This window comes from Myotis yumanensis, unplaced genomic scaffold (genome assembly GCF_028538775.1).
Source record: "Myotis yumanensis isolate MYYU_CA2020_CCGP unplaced genomic scaffold, mMyoYum1.0.hap1 SCAF_16, whole genome shotgun sequence".
Lineage (NCBI taxonomy): Eukaryota > Metazoa > Chordata > Mammalia > Chiroptera > Vespertilionidae > Myotis > Myotis yumanensis.
Window position 1 is genome coordinate 44,351,526 of NW_027223767.1, and position 23,333 is coordinate 44,374,858.

The 23,333-nt window shown below is 37.3% G+C and overlaps 1 protein-coding gene across 1 annotated transcript; it reads right to left on the reverse strand.

Moving 5' to 3' along the window:
- Positions 1-561: 561 nt before the first annotated feature.
- FBXO47 (F-box protein 47) lies at positions 562-19,119 on the reverse strand. Its single transcript, XM_070393736.1, has 11 exons — positions 18,940-19,119; positions 16,390-16,596; positions 15,840-16,010; positions 12,793-12,869; positions 11,418-11,495; positions 8,952-9,060; positions 7,847-8,023; positions 6,752-6,898; positions 5,716-5,858; positions 1,550-1,709; positions 562-674 (listed from the first exon to the last, which is right to left on the reverse strand). Exons 2-11 carry the CDS (start codon positions 16,568-16,570, stop codon positions 562-564), a joined length of 1,356 nt encoding a protein of 451 aa, XP_070249837.1. The 5' UTR covers positions 16,571-16,596; positions 18,940-19,119.
- Positions 19,120-23,333: the final 4,214 nt, after the last annotated feature.

The window sequence follows — 23,333 nt, forward strand, 5'->3', positions numbered from 1 at the left end:
ATGTATATACATATACACACATACTTCCTTTGGTTTTTGATCTGTTCATACAAAACATGAACAAAATATAATGTTCTTTGTAACTACATGCCAACCAGGTGGTTTAAATGTGATTTATATCTGCACATTCCAAAACATCATATTGCAAACCTTCACAAAACATTCTAGGCTAGGTCTACACAATCTAAGCACAGTGAACAGATACATACTAAAGTTGGGTCTGCTCAACTATAAAAGAAAATTTTCTCTTGCTTCAAAGACCCATACATACAGGCTGGCCGGCCCCAGACTCTTGGAGACTAAATTTTGGTGTGAGGTTTATAAATTCTGGAAGAGGCACAACTTGTTTTCCAGAGAAATCTCAATATATTCTTGGGTTTGCCTATAATTTTTATATTAATAATGATATAAGGAGTTGCCACTAAAATTCTGTGCAACTTTAGAATTACTTGGGTGAAAAAAAGTTCTTTGGGTGCTATTTTTTGATTGTGGAAAGTAGCATTCTTCTCATTGTTAGTTCAGTGAGGTAGTCTCTAAATGCACGCGTAGCTTTCTGAGTATTTAGGTAGAGATAGAATTGATGGTCAAATACAGGACCTCCTTATGGAAGTTAGCTTGAGCATGCACAAGATGGAACAAATTCAAAAAGATTCTGTCCTCTTCATCTCGATCTCCTATATGCCATACACAGGAATGGACAGTGGGGGGAAAAATGACAGTTAAGTTTTAAAATATATGATCTATTTAAAACATAAGATGTCCAAATTTTTTCTAGCAATATGTAACAGAAGACTAGTTATTGATCTTTATTTAATCAGATGTTAACCACTGAGAGCATGGAATTCTGTAACAGCACTGAATTAGAAGTCAGAAGAAAAGGATGCTGGTCCATGTTACTTTTAACTTTATGACCGCGGGTAAGTCAGATATTCTCTAAGCTTTAGTTTTTTCATCTATAAAATAGGGTTAATTATCATGTTGTCTACCTAATAAAACTGTAAAAAATATACATTAAAACTATATAAATACAGGATATTATGATGAGTATGATAGTTGATTAGTGAGCAAGTTAAAATTTTTTGTTGTGCAGAATAGAAATTGGACCCTTTCAGAGCAGACTCTTTGACTTTGTTTTCCATTAAAACTAATATCAGATTTAAAAAGTGACAAAACCAGAAACTAAATATATCTCATGGAAAAACAAACCAAATTATCTACTCCTTCTATTCTTGGTTTAGAACAGTGGTTCTCAACCTGTGGGTCGTGACACCTTTGGTGGTCAAACGACCCTTTCACAGGGGTCGCCTAAGACCATCCTGCATATCAGATATTTACATTACGATTCATAACAGTAGCAATATTACAGTTATGAAGTAGCAACAAAAATAATTTTATGGTTGGGTCACAACATCAGGAACTGTATTTAAATGGCCAGAAGGTTGAGAACCACTGGTTTAGAAATAAAAGTCTATACCGAATTATCCCTATCTCAAGTGGAGACTAGAATGCATTTTATTCACACCTGTGCACCATCTACATGCATACTCACCAGACATAATTGACTGCAGCATTTCCATTATAATACATGCAAATGCATTCGCCACATTCTGCAGGAAGTTGTTTTTTTCAACTGAGGTACTAAAGACTTTACAGACTTTTTGCATCATTTTAACTGCCCAGTCCATGCAGTATAGTTCTTTCTCGCACACCTGATTTAGACATACAAAGCATTATGGAATATCTTCATTTAAAGAAAGCTATACATGCCCTAACCGGTTTGGCTCAGTGGATAGAGCGTCGGCCTGTGAACTGAAAGGTCCCAGGTTCTATTCCGGTCAAGGGCATGTACCTTGGTTGCGGGCACATCCCCAGTAGGAGGTGTGCAGGAGGCAGCTGATCGATGTTTCTCTCTCATTGATGTTTCTCTCTCATTGATGTTTCTGACTCTCTCTCTCCCCCCCTTCCTCTCTGTAAAAAAATCAATAAAATATATTTTTAAAAAATCTAAAAAAAATAAAGAAAGCTATACAATTTGAAAATTGTATTAACTATGATGGTTTATGATTTTTTAAAATATATTTTATTGATATTTTACAGAGTGGAAGGGAGAGGGATAGAGAGCTAGAAACATCGATGAGAGAGAAACATCGATCAGCTGCCTCCTGCACACCTCCCACCGGGGATGTGCCCGCAACCAAGGTACATGCCCTTGACCGGAATCGAACCCGGGACCCTTCAGTCCACAGGCCAACGCTCTATCCACTGAGCCAAACCAGTCAGGGCGATGGTTTATGATTTTATATAATTTATTACACATGGCATTATATTGAGTCTATAAGTGAGAAATGTTTCTATATCTAACATTCCTTTGCTTTCAAATGAAAACTCTGGTTCAAGATTATCATAGAATATATTTAAAAATTTATATATATTGTTAGTCCTCATCCAAGGATATTTTTCCATTGATTTTTAGGGAGACTGGAAGAGAGAGAGAAAGGCAGAGAGAAACATCGGTGTGAGAGGAACACATTAATTGGTTGCCTCCTGCACACCTGATCAGGACCTGGGCCAGGGAGGAGCCTGCAACAAAGGTACATGGCCTTGACCAGAATCAAACCCAGGACCCTTTGGTCCACAGGCCAACGTCTATCCACTGAGCCAAACTGGCTAGGGCAATTTACTTTTCAATTACAGTTTACATTTAACATTATTCGGTATTAGTTTCATATGTACAGCATAGTAGTTAGAAAGTCATGTACTCACTGGTCCCATACATAGTTATATTATTAATAGACTATATGCTCTATGTTGTAGTCTACATATCTGTGACTATTCTGTAATTATCAATTTGTACTTCTTAATCCCTTCAATCATTTTTACACAGACCAACTGTCAGTCTGTTCTCTGTATCTTATCATAGAATATTATTAATGTAAGAACTAATATTGAAAACAATTATTATTTTTATGGAAAATAAGACTTCTGCCCATTCACTTATGCAATAGATATTGATTGAGCACATGCTAAGAGGTGGAAATACTATGATAAGCCATAAAGACGGGGCTTCTATTTTGAAGGAGTCTAATCAGGGTGACAGACAAACAAGAAATTTCAATAGGCAAGAGAACTCTATAGTATTATCAACTTTCCATCTTGAAAGTTATAGGAACTATTTATCTCTTTATTGTTTAAAAGATAAATATTTAAAGAAAAGACTACATGTTAATAGTTAAAACTGAAAAGAAAAAGGTTTACTTACTAACATTCTAAATGGCCATATTGACACATTGCAAAATAATATACAGCATGGAAATAAACTTTATAGTAGTGTCACTAAATAATATTAATCTGACAGGAAAGATGTATTGCCTACTTATGTATAAGGAATGGTACAAAGCACTATGAAAAGCACGTGACATAGTCCTGGATTTCAAAGAACTTGCAATCTGTTTTGGGAGATAACTTACCACTCACATAAAAAGGCTTAAGAACACTAGGTAAATGAAGATAAAGAGAAGACAAATCTGAGGCAGTTTAGGGAAAATTAATGATCAGAGTTGAGATGGTAATCAGGAAAGGCTTTCTGGAGAAGGCTTCTTCACCCAGTGACTGCCTCTCCATTCTGTTTGCTATGGTGCTGTCAAAGTGACCTTTTAAAAACTTGAAACTGATCACATCACTCCCCTTCCTAAAACTTTTCAGCAGCTCCCTGTTAGAGGATGTGTTCAAGCTCCACAGAAAGTCTACCAGGCCCTTCATTGCCTAGCCTTTCCCTTTCTGTCTAATCACGCTTCCTCCTCTTCCTCTTCTTTACATTTTACCCTTCAGAAATACTACTGAGCTACTTACAGTCCTGTGAATATAGCCATGCAATTCTCTTTCTCTTCCTCTCTCTTTTGGAGAGAATCTGTTTAATTATTAAAATAAATATTTATATTGAAATTACAGTTAATTTAGTAGCTTTATTCACATTTTTAAAAGAGCCACAGAGGTTTCATGCATGTTTTAAGCAGTTGAGTTGGTAATGACCCTGTCTCCATTTCCTAGGAAATGAATTATATTCAATTATTCCTCACAACAGCCAACTTGAGATTACGTCATTGCTTTTGAAGCATTGGTTGAGCTGGCATCTGCGATGGTAGCCAAATAAGTGATTTGCCCTCTCTATCTGCCTTGTGAACTTCTATTCATTTTTTAAAATAAATTTGGCTTGAGAAAGCCCTCACTATGCTCTACTGTCATCCATATTGGCTCCTCTTTGCTACCTCTGATTGTATCTTTCTGCATATATAGTTTTGCACTTATCTCACTGAATTTATTTACATATACCTTAATATCACTTAAAACACTAAAAGCAGCTTTCTGTCAGAGAACTGTTTTATGAATTTCCATAGTCCTAGAATCTCACATAATGTATGGTCTATAGTAAAAACTCAATTTTTGTCAAATGAATATTAAATATATTTTTAAATGTTTTGTTTTGAAAAACATTTTAACTATAGAAAGTAGAGAGAGCCCTAACCGGTTTGGCCCAGTGGATAGAGCATCGGCCTGAGGACTGAAAGGTCCCAGGTTCGATTCTGGCCAAGGGCATGTACCTTGGTTGCGGGCACATCCCCGGTGGGGGGTGTGCAGGAGGCAGCTGGTCGATGTTTCTCTCTCATCGATGTTTCTAACTCTCTGTCCCTCTCCTTTCCTCTCTATGAAAAATCAATAAAATATATTTTTTAAAAAATAGAAAGTAGAGAGAATAGTATAATGAACCCCGTGTATCCACTTTCCAGCTTGCCAATCTTGTTTCACCTTTACCTCCATTCACTACCACATCCTCTCCCTGCTGTCCATTGATTATTCTGAAGCAAATCAAATAGAGTACTTTATTTTTTATTTATTTAATTTTATTGATTTCAGAGAGGAAGGGAGAGGGAGAGGGAGAGAGAGAGAGACATCAATGATGAGAGAGAATCATGGATCGGCTGCCTCTTGCACGCCACCCACTGGGGATCAAGCCACAACCCAGGCATGTGCCCTGACTAGGAATTGAATCCAGGACCCCTCAGTCTGCAAGCCAATGCTCTATCACTGAACCACATCGGCCAGGGCAAGTACTTTATTTCTTAATAGAATTTTTGAAAAAAGAATATAACTTTCAGAGCTGTATGATGACAATCTAGACATAAAGTGGGGAGAGGTTAATACAGAGAGTAATTCCAAATATGATAGTTTATTAATATTTATTTATTTTTTGTTAATCCTCACCCAAGGATATTTTTCCATTGATTTTTTTTTTTTAGAGAGAGTGGAAAGGAGGGAGGGAGAAGAGGGAGGAAGAGAGATGAGAGAGAGAGAGAGAGAGAGAGAGAGAGAGAGAGAGAGAAGAGATATATGAGAAAGATACATTGATCTGATCGGTTGCCTCTAGCCCTTGCCCCGACTGGGGCCTGGGATCAACCTGCAATCCAGGTACTTGCCCTTGATGGGGTGAATGGAACCTGAGACCCTTTGGTACATGGGACGATGCTCTACCACTAAGCCACACTGGCCAGGGTTATTACATATATTTTACAATTTTATAAGTATATATTATAAGATATATACTTATATACTTATTCTTTCAAAATATTTTGTACATATTTCAGTTCCTTCAGGGCAGCTTCCTGGCAGGTCAACTATAATGTTAAACAACTTGTTAGAGAAAACTTATTTTTTACTTACCAAAGCCAAAAAGACTATCAGTCTTGCCAGCTCAGCGGTCCGTCCATTCACAGCTTTACTAGCCATGAAAGTGAAACAGATGTCGTTCCCACTTAGGATTAGGAGACGTGCATTATTTTCTAGAAGCCACTCACGAGGAACCACTTTTATTAGAGGAAGAACAGTTACTTAATGAGAAATTGCACAATAGCTATAGTAAACATCATTAATTACATGCAATATTACATCACTTCATTGGAAATATGATTATTGCCAAGGGAAAAGCTCAGAAAAAAATGCTTTAGTTTTTTAATTACAGCATTTAACTGGAGACAGAGATTACTGCCATGTCATGGCAGCTCTTATACATGTACTAGTAATACAGTCAAAGCATTTTTCCTACAGATAGATCAACAAGCAAGGTGGTCTAATCCTGTGAAAGGAAAGAAATCTTGAAAACTTCAGAATCTAAAGAATTTTGCATAAATGGGAAAAACTGTTTCACCTCTGCCATACCATTAAGAGAGGGTTTCTTCTTATACAACCAAGGAAGGTGTTTTTGAGAACTTGCAAAATGGGATTAATTAAATTATGAAGCTTTCAAATAATAATGATAATAAAAATATACCTATAACATTCACAATTAAAAAAAAGTAAGTTAATTATATCCAGTCTCTTCAAACAATGCCTAATTCTTTAAATATTTTAAAGCATTTAATGGTAGGCAAGTCATTTCTTACCTGTAGAATTACTATTATAATTTTTTAAAAATATATATTTTATTGATTTTTACAGAGAGGAAGGGAGAGGGATAGAGAGTTAGAAACATTGATGAGAGAGAAACATTGATCAGCTGCCTCCTACACACTTCCCACCAGGGATGTGCCTGCAACCAAGGTACATGTCCTTGACTGGAATCAAACTTGGGACCCTTGAGTCCGCAGGCCGACCGACGCTCTATCCACTGAGCTAAACCGGTCAGGGCTACTATTATAATTTTATAACTGTATTCCAATAATAAATTATGTTACTCTGTGTGATAAATATGTTATTTTACCTGATAGTTCATCTATAAGACTGATAACATCATCTGCTGTCCACTCTTTGATGCCTGTGTCATATAGTAATTTAATGGCATCAGCCAGACCTTTCAGACTAGATTCATCTGTAGGTTCTTCTGTCATTTTCTGCCAAACCACTTGTCCTGAATGATAATTGAAACAAAAATTAGGTTATGACAGAATAGTTGACTTTGTGATAAAGACTTCATGGATTATTTAAAAAGCAAATTGGATTGCATAATGGAATTCATTACTTATATGTGCTACTTTCATAATGAAAGTCAATTCCGATAACAGTATAAATTTGAATGTCTCTGACTGATGTGATGAAGCACAGCCATAATAGCTAAATGAAGTAAAGAAAAGGTAGTTTCACCAAGCAGAACAGTACTTTTAGTTAAAAGATAATGCTACTCTGGTAGAAAAATTGGAATAAATAATTAATGTAATTTTACTGAAATAAAATAAAATCTGAAAAAGAGAACATGCTATATTTGAGGATCTCCCAAACACTTATATCAAAACAGAGTAATCCAGTTGATTTTTTATTATTTACCTATGATCAATTCTCTTTGTGAATTATGCAACAAAATTTAATTATAGATTGGCTTCTTGCTGCTATTCAACATAATTTAAACTAGTTACCTCCTGATATAAGGCAATGTGAACTAAAGAACTGCATGCTAATTTTAATATTAATCTAAATTTAATTAGAAAGGCAAAAAATTTTTTAAAAATCATATGCACCCAAAATTAAGTAAAACATCAATATCAATACACTACTTTGATTTAATGGCACTTAGTCCCCTCCGGCAGCAAACATAATCTTGAATTAAGATAATGTTTAAAAATGAAAAGCAGCTATTTCCTATCCAGAGATGATAGGAAAATATTTGGTAGTGGCCTGCAGGGAACAATTTCCATCTTGAAGCGTAAGTTACGCACAAGTTAATGTAGTATAAATTCATGAAATCATGAAACATTTTAGTCATTAGGAATGATGAAACTGAGCAGGTACAAAAAGATATGCTTCCTAAGTAAAAGTAATTAACCAGTTTTATAACGTATCTTGCTAAAAAATAGATGCTCACCATCTTGAGGAGATATTGGTCCAAAGATGATATATAGTAATCTTGCCTGATTCACCATTGGCCATGGTTTTAATATACGTGTCAACCAAAAAGCAGAATCACTTCTATGTGTCCAATGATCAAACAGGACATTCCTACAGAACAGTCTGATCCTTAACTCTAGTTTTCGGGAATTTCCTATGAATACAAAAGGCTTGTAAACCATTTTTCCTAGAAAGGTTGATGTGCATAATAAATAAGTCAAATTTATTATTATACAATTGTTAATATACTAAAAGCATTAATTCGCTTTCCTCTGTAAAATTTTTAGATTATTAAGGGATTGTTTTTTAAATATATTTTATTGATTTTTTACAGAGAGGAAGGGAGAGGGAATGAGAGTTAGAAACATTGATGAGAGAGAAACATCGATCAGCTGCCTCCTGCACACCCCCTGCTGGGGATGTGCCCACAACCAAGGTACATGCCCTTGACCGGAATCAAACCTGGGACCCTTCAGTCCACAGGCTGACATTCCATCTATTGAGCCAAACCAGTCAGGGCTAAGGGATTGTTTTTAAAAAGCTTTATTGAGATATGATTTACATAGCATACAATTTCCCCATTTAAAGTGTACAATTCAATGGTTTTTAGTATATTCACAGATATGTGCAGCTATCATCAAGTGAATTTTAGAATATTTGAGCATCTCAAAAAAGAAATTCTGCTCTGTTAGTTACCACTCCCAGTCCTAAGCAACCAATAATTTATTATTTGTCTCTATAAATTTTCCTCTTCTGGGATTTCATATGAATGAAGTCATACAGTATGTGGTCTTTTGTGACTAGAACCTTTCACTTAGCATAATGATTTGAAGGTTCATTAATATTATGGCATGTATCCAGCTTAATAAAATATTATTAATACAATTGAAGCCCTCTGAGTACTTCTCTTTCTCTACTCACATGCCACTTGAGCCTCACTATCCAATTCAGTGTTTATCATTCTCTTATATTTGTTGTTTTACTATAAACAGATACCACAATTTATTTTTAAATATTCTTTTGAACTGTGCTTTTTTTCTATTTTAACTTCTGTATGTTATTTCTGAATTTTGGTTCTTTACCTGGTTTGCTGAAGACAATGGTCTGCATTTTGCGGGAGAGATCAGTCAGCTCACATAAAAAGTTAAAAACACGATGGCACTCAAGTTCATCCCAACCTGCTGTTAAGGTCTGAGGATAATAAAATAAATGAAACATTGCAGATGTTTAGACCTCAAATCAAAACATAAGTCACTATTGCCTTATGAGCACATAACTGTCATAGCACGTGATCCAGGTGATTTGTAATTTTTATCCACTATGGAACTATTGACATTAATAAGATATTTTACATAAAATATAGGAATGCTCCAAATCCAGTTTCTTTTTCATTGTAAAGGGAGTATGTTTTCAGAGAACTTCTAAATGATACTGAATCTTGAACTCTGACAGTATGAGGAAAATAACAAAGGCCCAAACCCTCAAACACAGCTTTAGACATCTGACTCATAAGCATACTGTGGCTTAGTTTTAGACTACAGTAGAACCCCTTTAACCCCCTCTAGTTATCATTATGATATTGCTTACAAAGGATAATGATTTCATTTTAATGTGACAATTATGAGCATTTATGACATTTGGATGTGAACAAGCAAAAAAATTTATTAGAGCAAAATTTAGTAATTATTTTTGAGCAAATCCAAATGTATAGTTAAACATCTATGGAAAGGAAATTCAAATGCTATATCACTATACAGTTGACTCTTGAACAACACAGGCTTATAATGCGCAGGTCCTTTATGCAGATTTTTTTCAGCAAATACCTGTAGTGTTTTCAATGTGAGGTTGGGAGTACACAGATATGGAGAGCTGACTGAATGCATTGATCTATGTCATTTTATATAGGAGACTTGAGCATCATGGCTTTTGGTATCTGTGTGGAGTCCTGGAACCAATCCCCCTAGAATGCCAAGAGACAACTTACATTTTGGGAGAGTCAAAAGTTATACACAGATTTTCAACTGTGTGTAGGTTGGTGCCCCTAATGCCTGTGTTGTTCAAGGGTCAACTGTAATTAGATTTTTAAGATTTCTTAAAATAGTTGACCTGGATTTCAGTAGTGTATAAATTAATCTATTATCTCTGGAAGGACATACAAGAAACTGCTAACATTGGTTAATTCTATTGAAGGGCACTCAGGGGACAAGGGACAGGTCTTTTCACTTTACACCTTTTTTATTTTATATAAATACACGTGCTTACATTACCTGCCCTCTAAAAGAAGAAAGAAAGAAAGGAAAAAAATCTATCTTGAAAGAAGGCTAGTAGAAGGGCCTACCCTGGGATCAGAAGGCGGCTATCAGGCTGGGACATAAGCAAGATTGTTGTAAGACTGCTGTAAACCTCATAAGGTTGTTGTAAGTTTTAAAAGTTAGTACATGTAAATTGCTTAGAATCGTATAATATATTATCAATATTGAATAACATTACATTATGTTATTATCTTCTTTGTTTATAATAAAAGTTTAATTAAGCCCGGGGAGTGTGGCTCAGCAGTTGAGTGTCAACAAAATATTCTTAAAATAATACAACTGATTTTTTTCTTTTTTCCTAGCTCTACTGAGATATTACTGACATGTAAATTAAAGACATACAATGTAGTAATTTTATATATGTGCATATTGCAAAATGGTTACCAAATGGGGGTTAGTTACATCTATCACCTTAGTTACAATTTTTTCATACAGTTTATTTCTAAAATCACATCTCAAATAACTAGCCCAAGACTTAAAACTCATTACACACACATACACACATACCTCACCTCACACTATTTCTAGTCTTTACAACAGTGGCTAGAAATGTTGAGAACATTGGTATAGAGCAGGTAAATGTTAAACATTTCTTACCAGTGAGAAACCCAAGAAGAAAATTTGAGGTGGCAAACATTATTAGACTAACACGTCAAATTTTTACAATTTTATTTTGTTCTTTTTAACATTTTTAAAAATATACTTTTATTGATTTCAAAGAGGAAGAGAGAGGGGAGAGAGAAACATCAATGATGAGAGAGAATCATTGGTCGGCTGCCTCCTGCACGCCCCCTGCTGGGGATTCCTTTTACTGGAATCAAACCCGGGACCCTTCAGTCCATAGGCTGATGCTCTCTATCCACTGAGCCAAACCAGCTAGGGCTATTTTGTTCTTTTTTAAGATTATTATTACCTTTATTTTCCCATGGAACAATGGATTACATGCTCTACTTGTCAACAATTCAAAACCATTTTCTTCTTTCATTAAAAAAAAAGTATTGCCCTAGCCAGTATAGCTCAGTGGATAGAGCATCGGCCTGCAGACTCAAGGGTCCCAGGTTCAATTCCAGTCAAGGGCATGTACCTTGGTTGCGGGCACATCCCTAGTGGGGAGTGTGCAGGAGGCAGCTGATTGATGTTTCTCTCTCATCAATGTTTCTAACTCTCATTCCCTCTCCCTTCCTCTCTGTAAAAAATCAATAAAATATATTTTAAAAAAAAATTTTTAAAAAGTACCTGTAAAAGCATGCCATAACATGATAATCCTGAACACTGCATAGGAGCTGCACAGCCATTGAATTTAAAACAGGGAACCTGTAAAGAGAACAACTATTCATTCCTTCTTTTCAGTGGAACTGTACAATGATTTGACGTTTGACATTCAAATTTAATGGAAATGTAAACATTTTTTTCAGTATTAAGTGAAAATAATGTTAAGTAAATAACATTAAATAACACTGATTAGCATTGTTATATAGGTGGGGATTATGAAAGAAATATAAAGCAAAGGCTGCTTTCAAGGAGCTCACAATTTATTTAGGAGAATAAGATATACACATGTGAAGTTACTTTGATGATTTAAGGTTAGAATATGTGTAAATGGCAAAATGACCACAAAAGTACACCAGTTATTATGAAAACAAGGAAATGATAAATTTGATCAAAAAAGCTTATGAAGCATGTGAAACAAGCAATGTCTAAAGTAGGACTCAGACATAACAAATGGAAAAGATTGGTGAGGGAAACAATAAGGGCAAAATTGTATAGAGGTAGGAATAAAAAAACTTTATTTGGGAATAAAAATACCATCAACTTAACTAGACTCAAAGTAATAGGAAGTACAGTTGCATGTCAGGGAGAACCTTAAATACCAACTATGAACTTTGGACCTTATCTTGCTGAAATTGAGTAGCCACTGAAAGATTTTTAAGCAAGAAAGTTAACTTGATGAAAGTGATGCTTCAGGAAGAATAACCTTGATTCATTGTCTTGGGGACTGAAGAATTGGATGGCAGAAAGGTCATCTGGGAAGCTGCTATAATAATATAGACCTGAATTCAATGCAAATATTGACATGAAAAAAGCTAGTGCATGAGAAATAGTTTGCATACTACTGAATATAGAACTGAACCATCAGTATTTGTATGTATGTTTGGGTTTCTTACATAGAGATTATGATACATTGATACGCATTTCCAAGTCATAAATTATCATAAAAGGGTTATTTTATATATTAAAATACTTTCCTATGTTTTTTGTATATTTTAACATTCAGAAATTACTTCATTTTAATAAAATATCTAAATCACCAGTTTAAAACATCCTCATGATTCTCATGTGGGATAAAAATACTTCTATACTCTGATAAACCTAATAACCTTAAGTGATGTATTTAGTTATATAAAAATTTTTTTACAATAAGTAAAAGATTACTATACTACATTTTGGTGTTTTATAATCTTTGAGTGCTTGGTAAAGTATTAGATTATCATCAATTAATTTTTTAGTACTAATTCATGAAGTTTTACTAATTAAGAATAGAACTTAAATGAGTATAAGACAATCTTACTGGAATTCAAGATTGCGAACTAATTCAGAAGTATAATCTTACTTCTGCGAGTATCTTGTGAATGTACTTTAGTCTTTCTTTTGTGGGTAGCAACAATGTACATCTTTTAAACAGTAAACCTGAGAAAGTAAAACAAACACATGTAAAAACAGTGACAACAATTAAAAAATATCTATAAAGTGCAATCAATTAAAATATATCTATTAAGCACTGCATAATGTTTCCTGAAAGTTAAGTATAGTATACCACAGTGAACTGTGAGCTGATAGATTTTTTTAAAAAGGAATTTTGGGAGGAAGGGTATAACATTTATATGTTGAATACCAAGTGACTCTGATGTCTACCTAAGAGGCACTGATATAAAATCTTATAAAATATTATGAAATTGATACTATAGGACAGATATGGAAACATTTAAAATTATTTAGATTTTAAAAGATACAAGACAAAAAATACACTAGGAAACTTTATATTGTCTTTATTCCATAGAAAACATATTACAATATCTCTTGAAATCAGCCTCATGTCCACAAAGGAAAATGTTTTGAATTGCAAAACATGGAAAAATGGGAAAAGAGATTTTGTATTCCTTTTGGAAAAAAAAATTAAAGTCATAAGTCCTTGAAATTTCAGAGGTTTGAAGTCATTTTTGCTCACAGAAAATATCCAGTTTGGATGAAATATCTATTTCTTCCTTCAAAGATATCCTTTTATGGTGTTTGCATGTTAAGAATGTATAGAATTTTGTGTTCAGATATTTAAAAATGAAAAAAAGCTCTTCAATTTCCCAGAGAGATCTGTTACTTCAACTACAGTGACAGGAAGTGACTGATTTGTTTCCTCGAACTTTAAGTGGTCTGTTTTCCTAAAATGGCAATACATAGTTAACATTCCTATGAGGGCAAATATCCTCAAATTAAAAATAAGATATATGGAAGGAAAATATATGCCTGAATATCATGGCTCTATTCAGTTTTTATTTTCTCTGCATTTACTTTTTTTTTTAACATAATATAATTACTACTTCATATAATTCTGTAGACTATATGAGAATCTAATTTATTTTTAGAAGTTGCTATGTTTGGATAACACATGACCAGAATTGACTTTTAAACATAAACCCTCCCTATTTTTGTACATAAAAAGACATTTTCAGTGTTTGGTTTTTAGGCTGAGTTCTTTTCCTTTCATGTTTTGGCATTCAGTCCCATGGTATATCATAGCTAGGGAATTGCAAGCTATAATTAACGTTGGTTGCCTTTTCTAATGTAAAACTCCTCTATTTTTAAGGGTTGCAATTCACCATATAAACCAATACAGGCTGACATTTTTTTTTTTTTTAAACACAAGTGCTCTGCTATATCCTTTGGAGACCAACTTCTTTAATTTCTTCCCACTAAAATAGTCAGATGTAATGTTCTTTCCCCACTGGCCATCTGCTCTGTTTTGTATGAAGAAGCAAATTAAAATTTATAATATTCAAAGAGCAGGAATCTGAAAATGTTACATTAAAGTCTGAAAATAAGAACAGATCAGATAGGAATAGCAACATGAGAAAATGTAAGTAAATCAAACATTTACCTAAAGAATCAGTCATAAGCCAGATATCTCCATCAAAATTAAAATAAGGTTACAATCATTACATGACTAAAACTGTTTTAAAAATGTAGCTATTAAGATCAATACACATTTGTGTTTCTTGAAAATATACTTTTATTGATTTCAAAGAGGAAGGGAGAGGGGAGAGAGAGAGAGAAACATCAATGATAAGAGTGAATCATTGATCTGCTGCCTCCTGCACGTCCTCTGCCGGGGATCCAGCCCACAGCCCACACATGTGCCTTTGACTGGAATCAAACCCAGGACCCTTCAGTCCGCAGGCAGACACTCTATCCACTGAGACAAACCAGCTAGGGCACACATTTGTATTTTTAACTGACTTATCCATATAATTGTCTTAATGCTTTGTTTGTTTGTTTAAGCAATTGAGCCTTGGTCAGGGGAAAAAAACTTTTTCAGATCAAAACCAAGAATAAGCTCATTACCTAACCAAGTACCACTTTCTCTGCAACTAATGATGCTTGAAAAAAGATATTTACAATAACAAGTAGCAAAAAGTAACTGCATATTCTGTTACAGACTTTACTAAGCCTAATCATAAAAGCTGAAGCCAATAACACTGTAATCAAATTATATACCTTTCATTTAGTCTTGTTAAATATACCTGTCAAATACAGTTTTATATATTTACACATCTATATAGTCTTATTTTATTATCTTAAAGCTAGGCATCCTTGGGCTACTAAAACATAATATTCATTAACTCACCTGTATACCTTTATTTAAATCTTAAGATCACGTTGATATTTGGTTTTATTGTCATGCTTTGGTTAATTATAAAGTGATTTCATAATTAAATTGTTGTCATTAATTAAGTAAATATAGAATTTTATTTTAGCACTCTTAGGAAAAATAAAATCAATAAATGGAGTGAAAGACAAATGAATACAAATCAAGGGGAAAAAGATTATGTAAATTTCCTTTGGTAATATTAATTTAATCATAACATAATGACTTGTTAGTAAACTGTACAATGCCTAAAAAAAAGCCATTGTTTCTGATAAAAGAATAAGTGATCTTCCACAATAAAGTGTTTAAATTTCTTTTCTATTTTAAGGACCAGATTATGGTTGAAAGGGAAAAGAGGTATAAAGATGAAACTCATTAGGATTATGGTTGAAAGGGAAAAGAGGTATAAAGATAAACTCAGTAGATCCACAGGAAATAAAATACAATATACATCAATTTCCCAAACTGGTAAGCCACCTAGAAAAAAAGCACAGGTGACATTGTATCCACATGAAATCACAAGGGCTGACACTTTACATTAAAGGGCATTCTCTTGTCTTTAAAGATAAGTGTAAGAGACTGCTGTTAAGAGAAAGTCCTCACATTGAAGAGTAAAAGCATCATAGAAATCGGCACATATTAGGAAATATTTCATTTCCCATTGAGTCTCACAGAAATGTATAATAAAATCCCATTAAGTATAGTTCTTTGCTTGTTACAATTCTTATTACACAAATTACCTAGAGATCTGTAGTGTTCCAATACAGCGGAGTCTTGTCTCTTGCCAGGCAGCTCAAGGTTATGAAAGTCCTGTAGTAAAAGTCTCTTGCTTCCTGATGAGGTTGAGATATAATTAATAATGTGCTGGCTGACTGTTTTGGACACCATGCTTAGCATGCTGACATCCTTCACTACCAAAGGAAAAATATATACAAATATATGAACGGCTTAAAGACAAGAACGTCACTGTTAGTACAGTGTAATAATTGATAAGTTTGCTCATTAATAATGATACTAAATAATAGTGAAAATAAAGAGGAAAATCTTAAAATTGTTTTAAATCCAGTGCTCAATAAATTAGGAACATTTTGGGATGTAATAGTCAAGTTACCATGTCATTATAATTAGAAGCATGCTTAGAGAGTTTGAGTATTGTACTTTCTCATTGTATCTCTTACCTAACAATGATGAAACTTTGGAAAATAAACTTACTGTGAACACCATTAATTCTAGCATGGCCAAAGATGACAAACTAGTTATTGGGAAAAACAAAAATATAGTCCCCCTCACCTGATAAATATCTTAAGATTATTTGGAATATTTCCAATGGCAAGGCTCTAAAATTTCCAAGTGCTGATAAGGGCTGAGAATCTGAGTCCAGGGTGTTGGAAACATGGCTGGGTCGACGACTACTACGTCTATATTTCTGGTTGGGAATCAAAGTGAAACTGGTATTTACTCTAGATGCCATCCTTTTTCTTATCTTGTGAATTTATCCTGGTTAGAAAAAACAAAGTACAAGAGACAAAGAAGAAAGGAAATTATACTGATGAAGAACTGTTGTTTTTTTTTAAATGAAGAGGTTGATATTTTGATGGGAAATAGTGGCCTCTCTATATATTTACAAAGATTTTTAATATGGTGTCCAATTTATGGAGTTCCCACCAGTACAGTCATTACGGCATGATAGGAAATATTTAAAAATATTTCTCTCTTAGCAAAATATTCTAAAGAGTTTTAGTAGAAAACGAGAATGTATTTGGATGAAATCTAGTCTAATATGCAAACATTTTATTATTTTATTTTATTTTATTTTTAAATATATTTTATTGATTTTTTACAGAGAGGGATAGAGAGCTAGAAACATCGATCAGCCGCCTCCTGCATGCCCCCTACTGGGGATGTGCCCGGAACCGAGGTACATGCCCTTGACCGGAATCGAACCCGGGACCCTTCAGCCCCCAGGCCGACGCCCCATCCACTGAGCCAAACCAGTCAGAGCTAATACGCAAACATTTTAAAAAGAAAGACTTAACACAAAAGAAAACAATATAACAAATTCAACACATTCCATTTCTGTCAGTTACTATGTTGCTTTTATAACCTTTACATGAAAAAGTCAAAATATTGATGTAGCTTTAAATTTTTGTAGTAATGTTTTTTTTCTATTTCTTTAAAACTGGGCACTGACATCTTTTGTTGGAAATAATAAAAACAAAGAGATAAAAAAATAGAGACAAAGTTTAGAGCTTTGGAAGTTGTACTCGCTCTACGGGACTCAGAAGGTGGCTCTGCCACGAGCAGCGACACGCTGTGTAAATCTATAAATAAGCAGTGAAATGAAAGTCTTGTGATATTAACAAGACAAATCAATCCATGAGTCACCACGTCCCCTCGATTTCACTTTTGGTTAATCAGAGTCACCGATCGGCCTCAGGAAAGGCCTACGACAACCTGATTTCAAAATGAACATTTCTTAGGGGTAACGAAAAACCACCGATATTTACTGATACGAAATAATAATTAAAACACACACACACACACACAGTGACACGGCCACTCGCTCCCGTTCGGAGAAACACGGTCTTTCACCGGCGGACGCGCAGCCTCGGCCCCGGGCCGGGGCCCCGGTCTCCGGAGGGACAACCGAGGCGCTCCGCCCGCCGCAAACTCTCTGGCCAAAGTGCATGTCCTCCCTTGGCCAGAGAACTGCCGCAGCCACATGGTGACTTATGCGGCCTGGAAGGTGCCGGAGCGGCCTCAGGGCAGTCACACATCCGCACACGCGGCCGGGAAGCCCCGGGCCTCGTGCAAAGCGGAGACCCGCCCGGACCGGCCGCCATCGGGGCCGCGCACCGCCGACACGCGCACACCACGCGGCGAGACAAAACTAGGAAGACTCAGTCTGCTTACAGACGCGCTGGTTTATGTCATCCCAGAACCTCACGTATATATTTCTTTATATTAAAAAAAAAGGGGGGGGGAATCACTCTTCATACTATTTTGTAACCTTTTTAAAATTGTAATTAAAATGGTCATTTCTTCCCATGCCCATAGATGCACGTCCACAGGGAACAGATCCAAGGGCTGCCTGTGGTCCACCCAGTGGGAGAGTCAGTTCCTTCACCCCGAGCGGGGGGTGGTGGTTTCCCTCCCAGGGGGCATTTTAAAGCATTTTCGCTTGTTATCCAGACAAATCGGGCCCGGGGGTCGCTCCTCCGCGGGCCTTGGGAGGAGGGCGGAGGGTGGGCCTGTGGGCGCCTCCGATTCACGAGGTTGGAATATAAATATCGTGCCTCGCAGGGACATTCGGGGCGCCAGCGGGTGGAAGCACCGAGCCCGGGGCCTTCCAAAACCAAAGCCTCTTCTCACCACCGGGTCTCCTCTCACTCAGACCTGAACGGGTAAGACTTTTCTGAAAAAGCTACCAGGTGTCCCCCCCAGATTGTTGCTGGGTTCCCCTCGCCCCTCTGGGGAGCGAGAGCCACACCCCGAAACAAGAGCAGCACTGGTTCCGTGCCCTCGGCCCAGCCCGACTGTTTGCCAAAGGCTTGGAGCGCCCTCTTGGCGGAACTTTTTCCTCCCTTTCGGGGAAAGTCGTCCCACAGCGATTCGCCGGGCTTTCGATTTTGTTCGACCCTCAGAAAACCTTCTGAAGAGGCGCACCCCGTCTCTCCGGGGATGAGCCCCGAACACCTCCAACGCGGCCAACGAGAGGCCACGCGAGGGGAACCGCGGCCCACGGACCACGCCGCACCGGGTGCATCTCTCACCCCCTTCAGTCCGTCAGGAGAGGGAAACTACCTCAAGAAAAGACGGGGGAAACAAATCTCTTTTTACCACAGAATTTGACCGTTTTCCGGCTAAAGAATCACAGGAAGATGGGAGTTAGTCGTTGTGCCCCACCATCCTCAAATTTCTTAAAGTTTTTTAAGAAAAAATCTCCTCAAGGTTTTCCGGCCGGGAAGAGAGGTCCGGCTCGGATCCGCTCCGGCGCTGCGGTCGCGCCTCCCAGGAGCCCCAGTGGCCTCGAGAAGACTTTAGAATCCTCCCAGGAGCCCCAGCGGGAGGGAGGCCCCGCCCCTCATGAATATTAATAAGAGTGCCTCCCCTAGTGTCCTCCTCCATCTTGAATAATTAACGAGTATGAGGGCCCTGGCGCCGGAACCCCGGACACAAGCCATCCCTGGCTCCCAGCGGAAGACAGGAAGGGGTGGAGCCGTTAGAGTCCGGGGGCGGGGCTGGGACAAAGGAAGTGCCCCGACCTGGGGAGCCATCCACCTGCCCTCAACCACTTCCTTCCCTTTCAAACTAGTTTTGAGTCCATTTTTTAATTTCCCTCAGCCCCACCCCAATAGGGTAAGTTACAGGATCTTTCATCAGAACTTCTGCGGGGGAAAAACCTCCAAATGTTCCTTTTGAAACCCATCTGGGGGCCTAGAATCAGAGGAAGAAGAGTGCCTCCAGCCTCCCAAGATGGAGCCCACGGCAAATCTTTCCGGCTTGGCCCTCCTCCCTCGAAGATGAAGTTCTCCTTCATTAATCACAAATTCAGCGGCTAGTCATTGAGGCCTGCTCTGCACCAGTCACTAGAGTAGGTCCTAAGGATACAACAGAGAACAAGACAAAGTTTCTTGCCTTCATGGAGCTTATTGGTGTTATGGGAAGATAGAATAAACAGACAAAATAAACTACAGATGGAGAGCAATGTTATGGAGGAAAGAAGGCGACAGAACAGGTGGTTGGGGGGGCACCTGTGCCTACTTTAGATGGTCAGGTCAGGGGGGTCCCCTTGAGGAGGTTACTAAGTGGAAAACGAATAGGTGGGAAGGAGCCAGTCAGGATGAGTGTTGGTTGGCGGGAGGAGGGGACACGGGGAAAGGTTTTGGTGCAGCTTAGGAATTTGCAAGGCTGGCTGGCTGAGTTTAGCGAGCAAGTAGGAGAGTGGCATCACGGAGATCATGGAGACGCAGGCACAGATGGGGACGTGCAGGACCTTAAAGGCCTGAAAGGGTTATTTTAGAACCCCTGTCGGCCCTCGGTAGTCCTGTTTGGGAGGACCTCCTCCACATTATATTCAACAAAATACCATGTACCCACATCCCTCATTAAAATAAAATATACAAGTAACTACAGAAAGGTTGATTTGAAATTTAGGATTAGTTGACATATTGTTATATTATGTAGTCACACACATTTATTAATTTTGATTTTGTAGTTTTTTGGAGTCCGTTTCCCCTCCTCCACCCCCTCCTGTCTCAAATACTTGTTATAGGCACTTGACAACACCTCAGCCCCTAGGGCCAGCGGTTCTCAACCTGTGGGTCGCGACCATCGGAAAACACATATAGCATATCAGATATTTACATGACGATTCATAACAGTAGCAAAATTACAGTTATGAAGTAGCAACGAAAATAATTTTATGGCTGGGGGTCACCACAACATGAGGAACTGTATTAAAGGGTCGCGGCATTAGGAAGGTTGAGAACCACTGCGGGCCTAAGCAGTAGGCCATGAATGAAATGCCTAGTGGATACAAAGAGCCTGAGTGTTGAGAAGTCTAGATTTCATCCAAAGTGCCATAGAAAGTCATAGAAAAGTTTTAGCAAAGAGTGATATGAATCAGAGTTACATCATTTAAAGATTTCATGGCTTTTATGTGGAGAATGAATGAAGCACGTAGGAGAGGAGATGAGATCTGCTAGGATGTTTTTGCAGGACTAGGGTGTTGGTCCTGGAGACATAGGTTTGAAATGTTTTGGGCACAGAAGTAACTAAATTTGCTGATGAGTTGGATGGCGTGGGGGAAGGAATGGAAGGAGATAGGGATACATTTAAGAGGTTTTTTTGCATTTGAGGGATATTGACATTCAGAAATTGGGAAAAGGAGGACAAGGTCTCAAAGAGATTGAGGAGTGTTTAGTGGAGTAGCCTGGAGAAAAACAGGAGAGTAGGGAGTCACATAAGCCTGAAATGAAGTGCTTCTAGAATGAGTTGTCAGCTGTGACAAATGCTGCTGAGTTCAGCAATGTGTCCCTTAGAAGTATTGCGGGTCTGCTGTGTCATTTCCCAGCCCAGGAACCTGTGGTGATTTTGCCTTGCCAGCTACATCAAACTCAAATCCCTCTGACATTTCTTCAATGTCCTCTATTCTCTGTTCCTCCCCTATGTGTTTACTCATTTGTTACATTTGTCTGATGCCTATTTTCGGCCAAACTCACTGTTAGCTGCAGGATATGTATAGTTTCTGCCTTCTAGTGGCTCATGGTCTACAAGCACCATCACCCCTGGACTAGTAGGTATTCTGTTTCTTCTTAAGGAAACAAACCTGCTACTTCAGCAGGAATGAGGGGAAGAAAGGGAGGAGGTGGGGAAGTGTCTCCTCCTTAGCAGATTTACCCCCGACCTCTTTGGGCTGAAGCATCCATCAGAAATGACTTTCCTCCTTTACAAATCTTCCACCAGGTCCTTAACAATTCACACACCATAAAGCTTGTTTCTTCTTTAAGCATGCTTTCTCTCCTAAAGGACAAAGTAAACTCCTTGAGATGCTTTGTATCTCTTTTGTATCTTTTACATGCAGAAGAACAACAGAGATGGATCTACCACGAGGCATGGAATCTTAAGCTTTAGGGCCTTCTATTTGCATAGGCCCCTTCCAATTCTGTATTCAGAAACAGCAGGTGGAAATTGAAGACATTTTCTGGTAGACTCTAAATGAACTAACTTAAAATATTGGTTGATTTATTAAGCTTGTTTTGCTTGTAAGGATTTATATGAGAATTCTAGTTATTGATTGTATCATTGCCTTGCCCAAAAGCTAAGTGCTGGCCTTAATCTTTTTACAGACAGACTTTACTTTTTAGAGCAGTTGTAGGTTCACAGCCCCTCTTCGGGTAACCGGGATCAGCAGCACCCATGGAACTCCAGGAGCTCCTTCAACGTCATGCCGCTGAGGGGCCAGGGACCAGGAACAGACAGGTTGCGACTCCGGCCCAAACTCTGGCTCATGTCTTTTATGTAATTGACAAGAATTAAAGCCACTTCTAACTTCCCTTCTTTAGACAAAGTAATTTCCTTTCTAGTTTGCTTCCCTTAGAGTTTCCAAATCCTATTCCATCCTTCTGAGATATTTCTTATCTCGTATTGATGTTGCTTTATTTTGGTTCCCTACATTTGTTACTTTTTCTTCCTACTAAATCATAATGATTTGAATTGAATGGAAATATAGCGATTTCTATGCTACACTTTTATGCACTTATGTATTTGAATACTTAGAGTAAAGCCCAACCATAAATTATTTTTAACTTCTCTTTTGTCCTTTTTTTTTTTGGTGAAGAAGTGGAAAAGGAGTGTTTAGTGGAGTGGCCTGGAGAAAAACAGGAGAGTATGAAGTCACATAAGCTTGAAATGTTTTCTTTTTCTTCTTTATTTTTAAAGACTAGTCAGCTGAATCCCAAAAATTGCTAGCAAAAATAAAGTGATTTGCATAGGGGCAGTTGGAAAAACATATACTAACACAAACATTTAAAAAGGTATGCAGAACTAAGAGCTGTTACATAGAGTCCTTAGGATGCAACATGGTGACAAGATTTCATCCAAAAATTGGCTTTGCAGGAGAATAGCAAGAAATGGTTCACTTTTTAGACAAGGACACCAAGGTCCGAGGAGTAAGCGTCTTTCCCAAGGTTTTCAGCTCCAGCATCTTAGCACGAAGCCAGTTTGAGAAATTACATTTAGGTCATGCAAATTTTGTCTGAAAAAGTGCTACATTAAAAAGCCTACTATGAAATAATATGTACAGTATTATACTATTTTAAAAGAAACATGTATACAGGAGCATGTTAAATACTAGAAAGAATGGCACTGTTCACATGACAGCAGTAGTTATTTTTGCACGGCAATATTGTTTTTCTTTTGTATTATTAGAAAAACGTTTAAAATATACAATGTTGCATATTAATGTACCACAAATGAAAGAGAGGGAGAAGGTTTGGAAAGTAGTTTTGGATGTTTTTAAATGAATCTCATCATACACTGAAAGATGGTAATGAATAAATGTACTCAAATGTTGAAGCCAGTTCATAGGCCTGTCTGGGACATTCTGAGGCAGAAGGAACCAATAGCACGGCAGTGAGTGGGTATCACTTCCTCTCGCAATCTTTCGCCAAAAGAAGTCCTGCCCCAGGATCAGTGTTTAGAAAGGTGTAGGGTCCTGATTTTGTTACCCC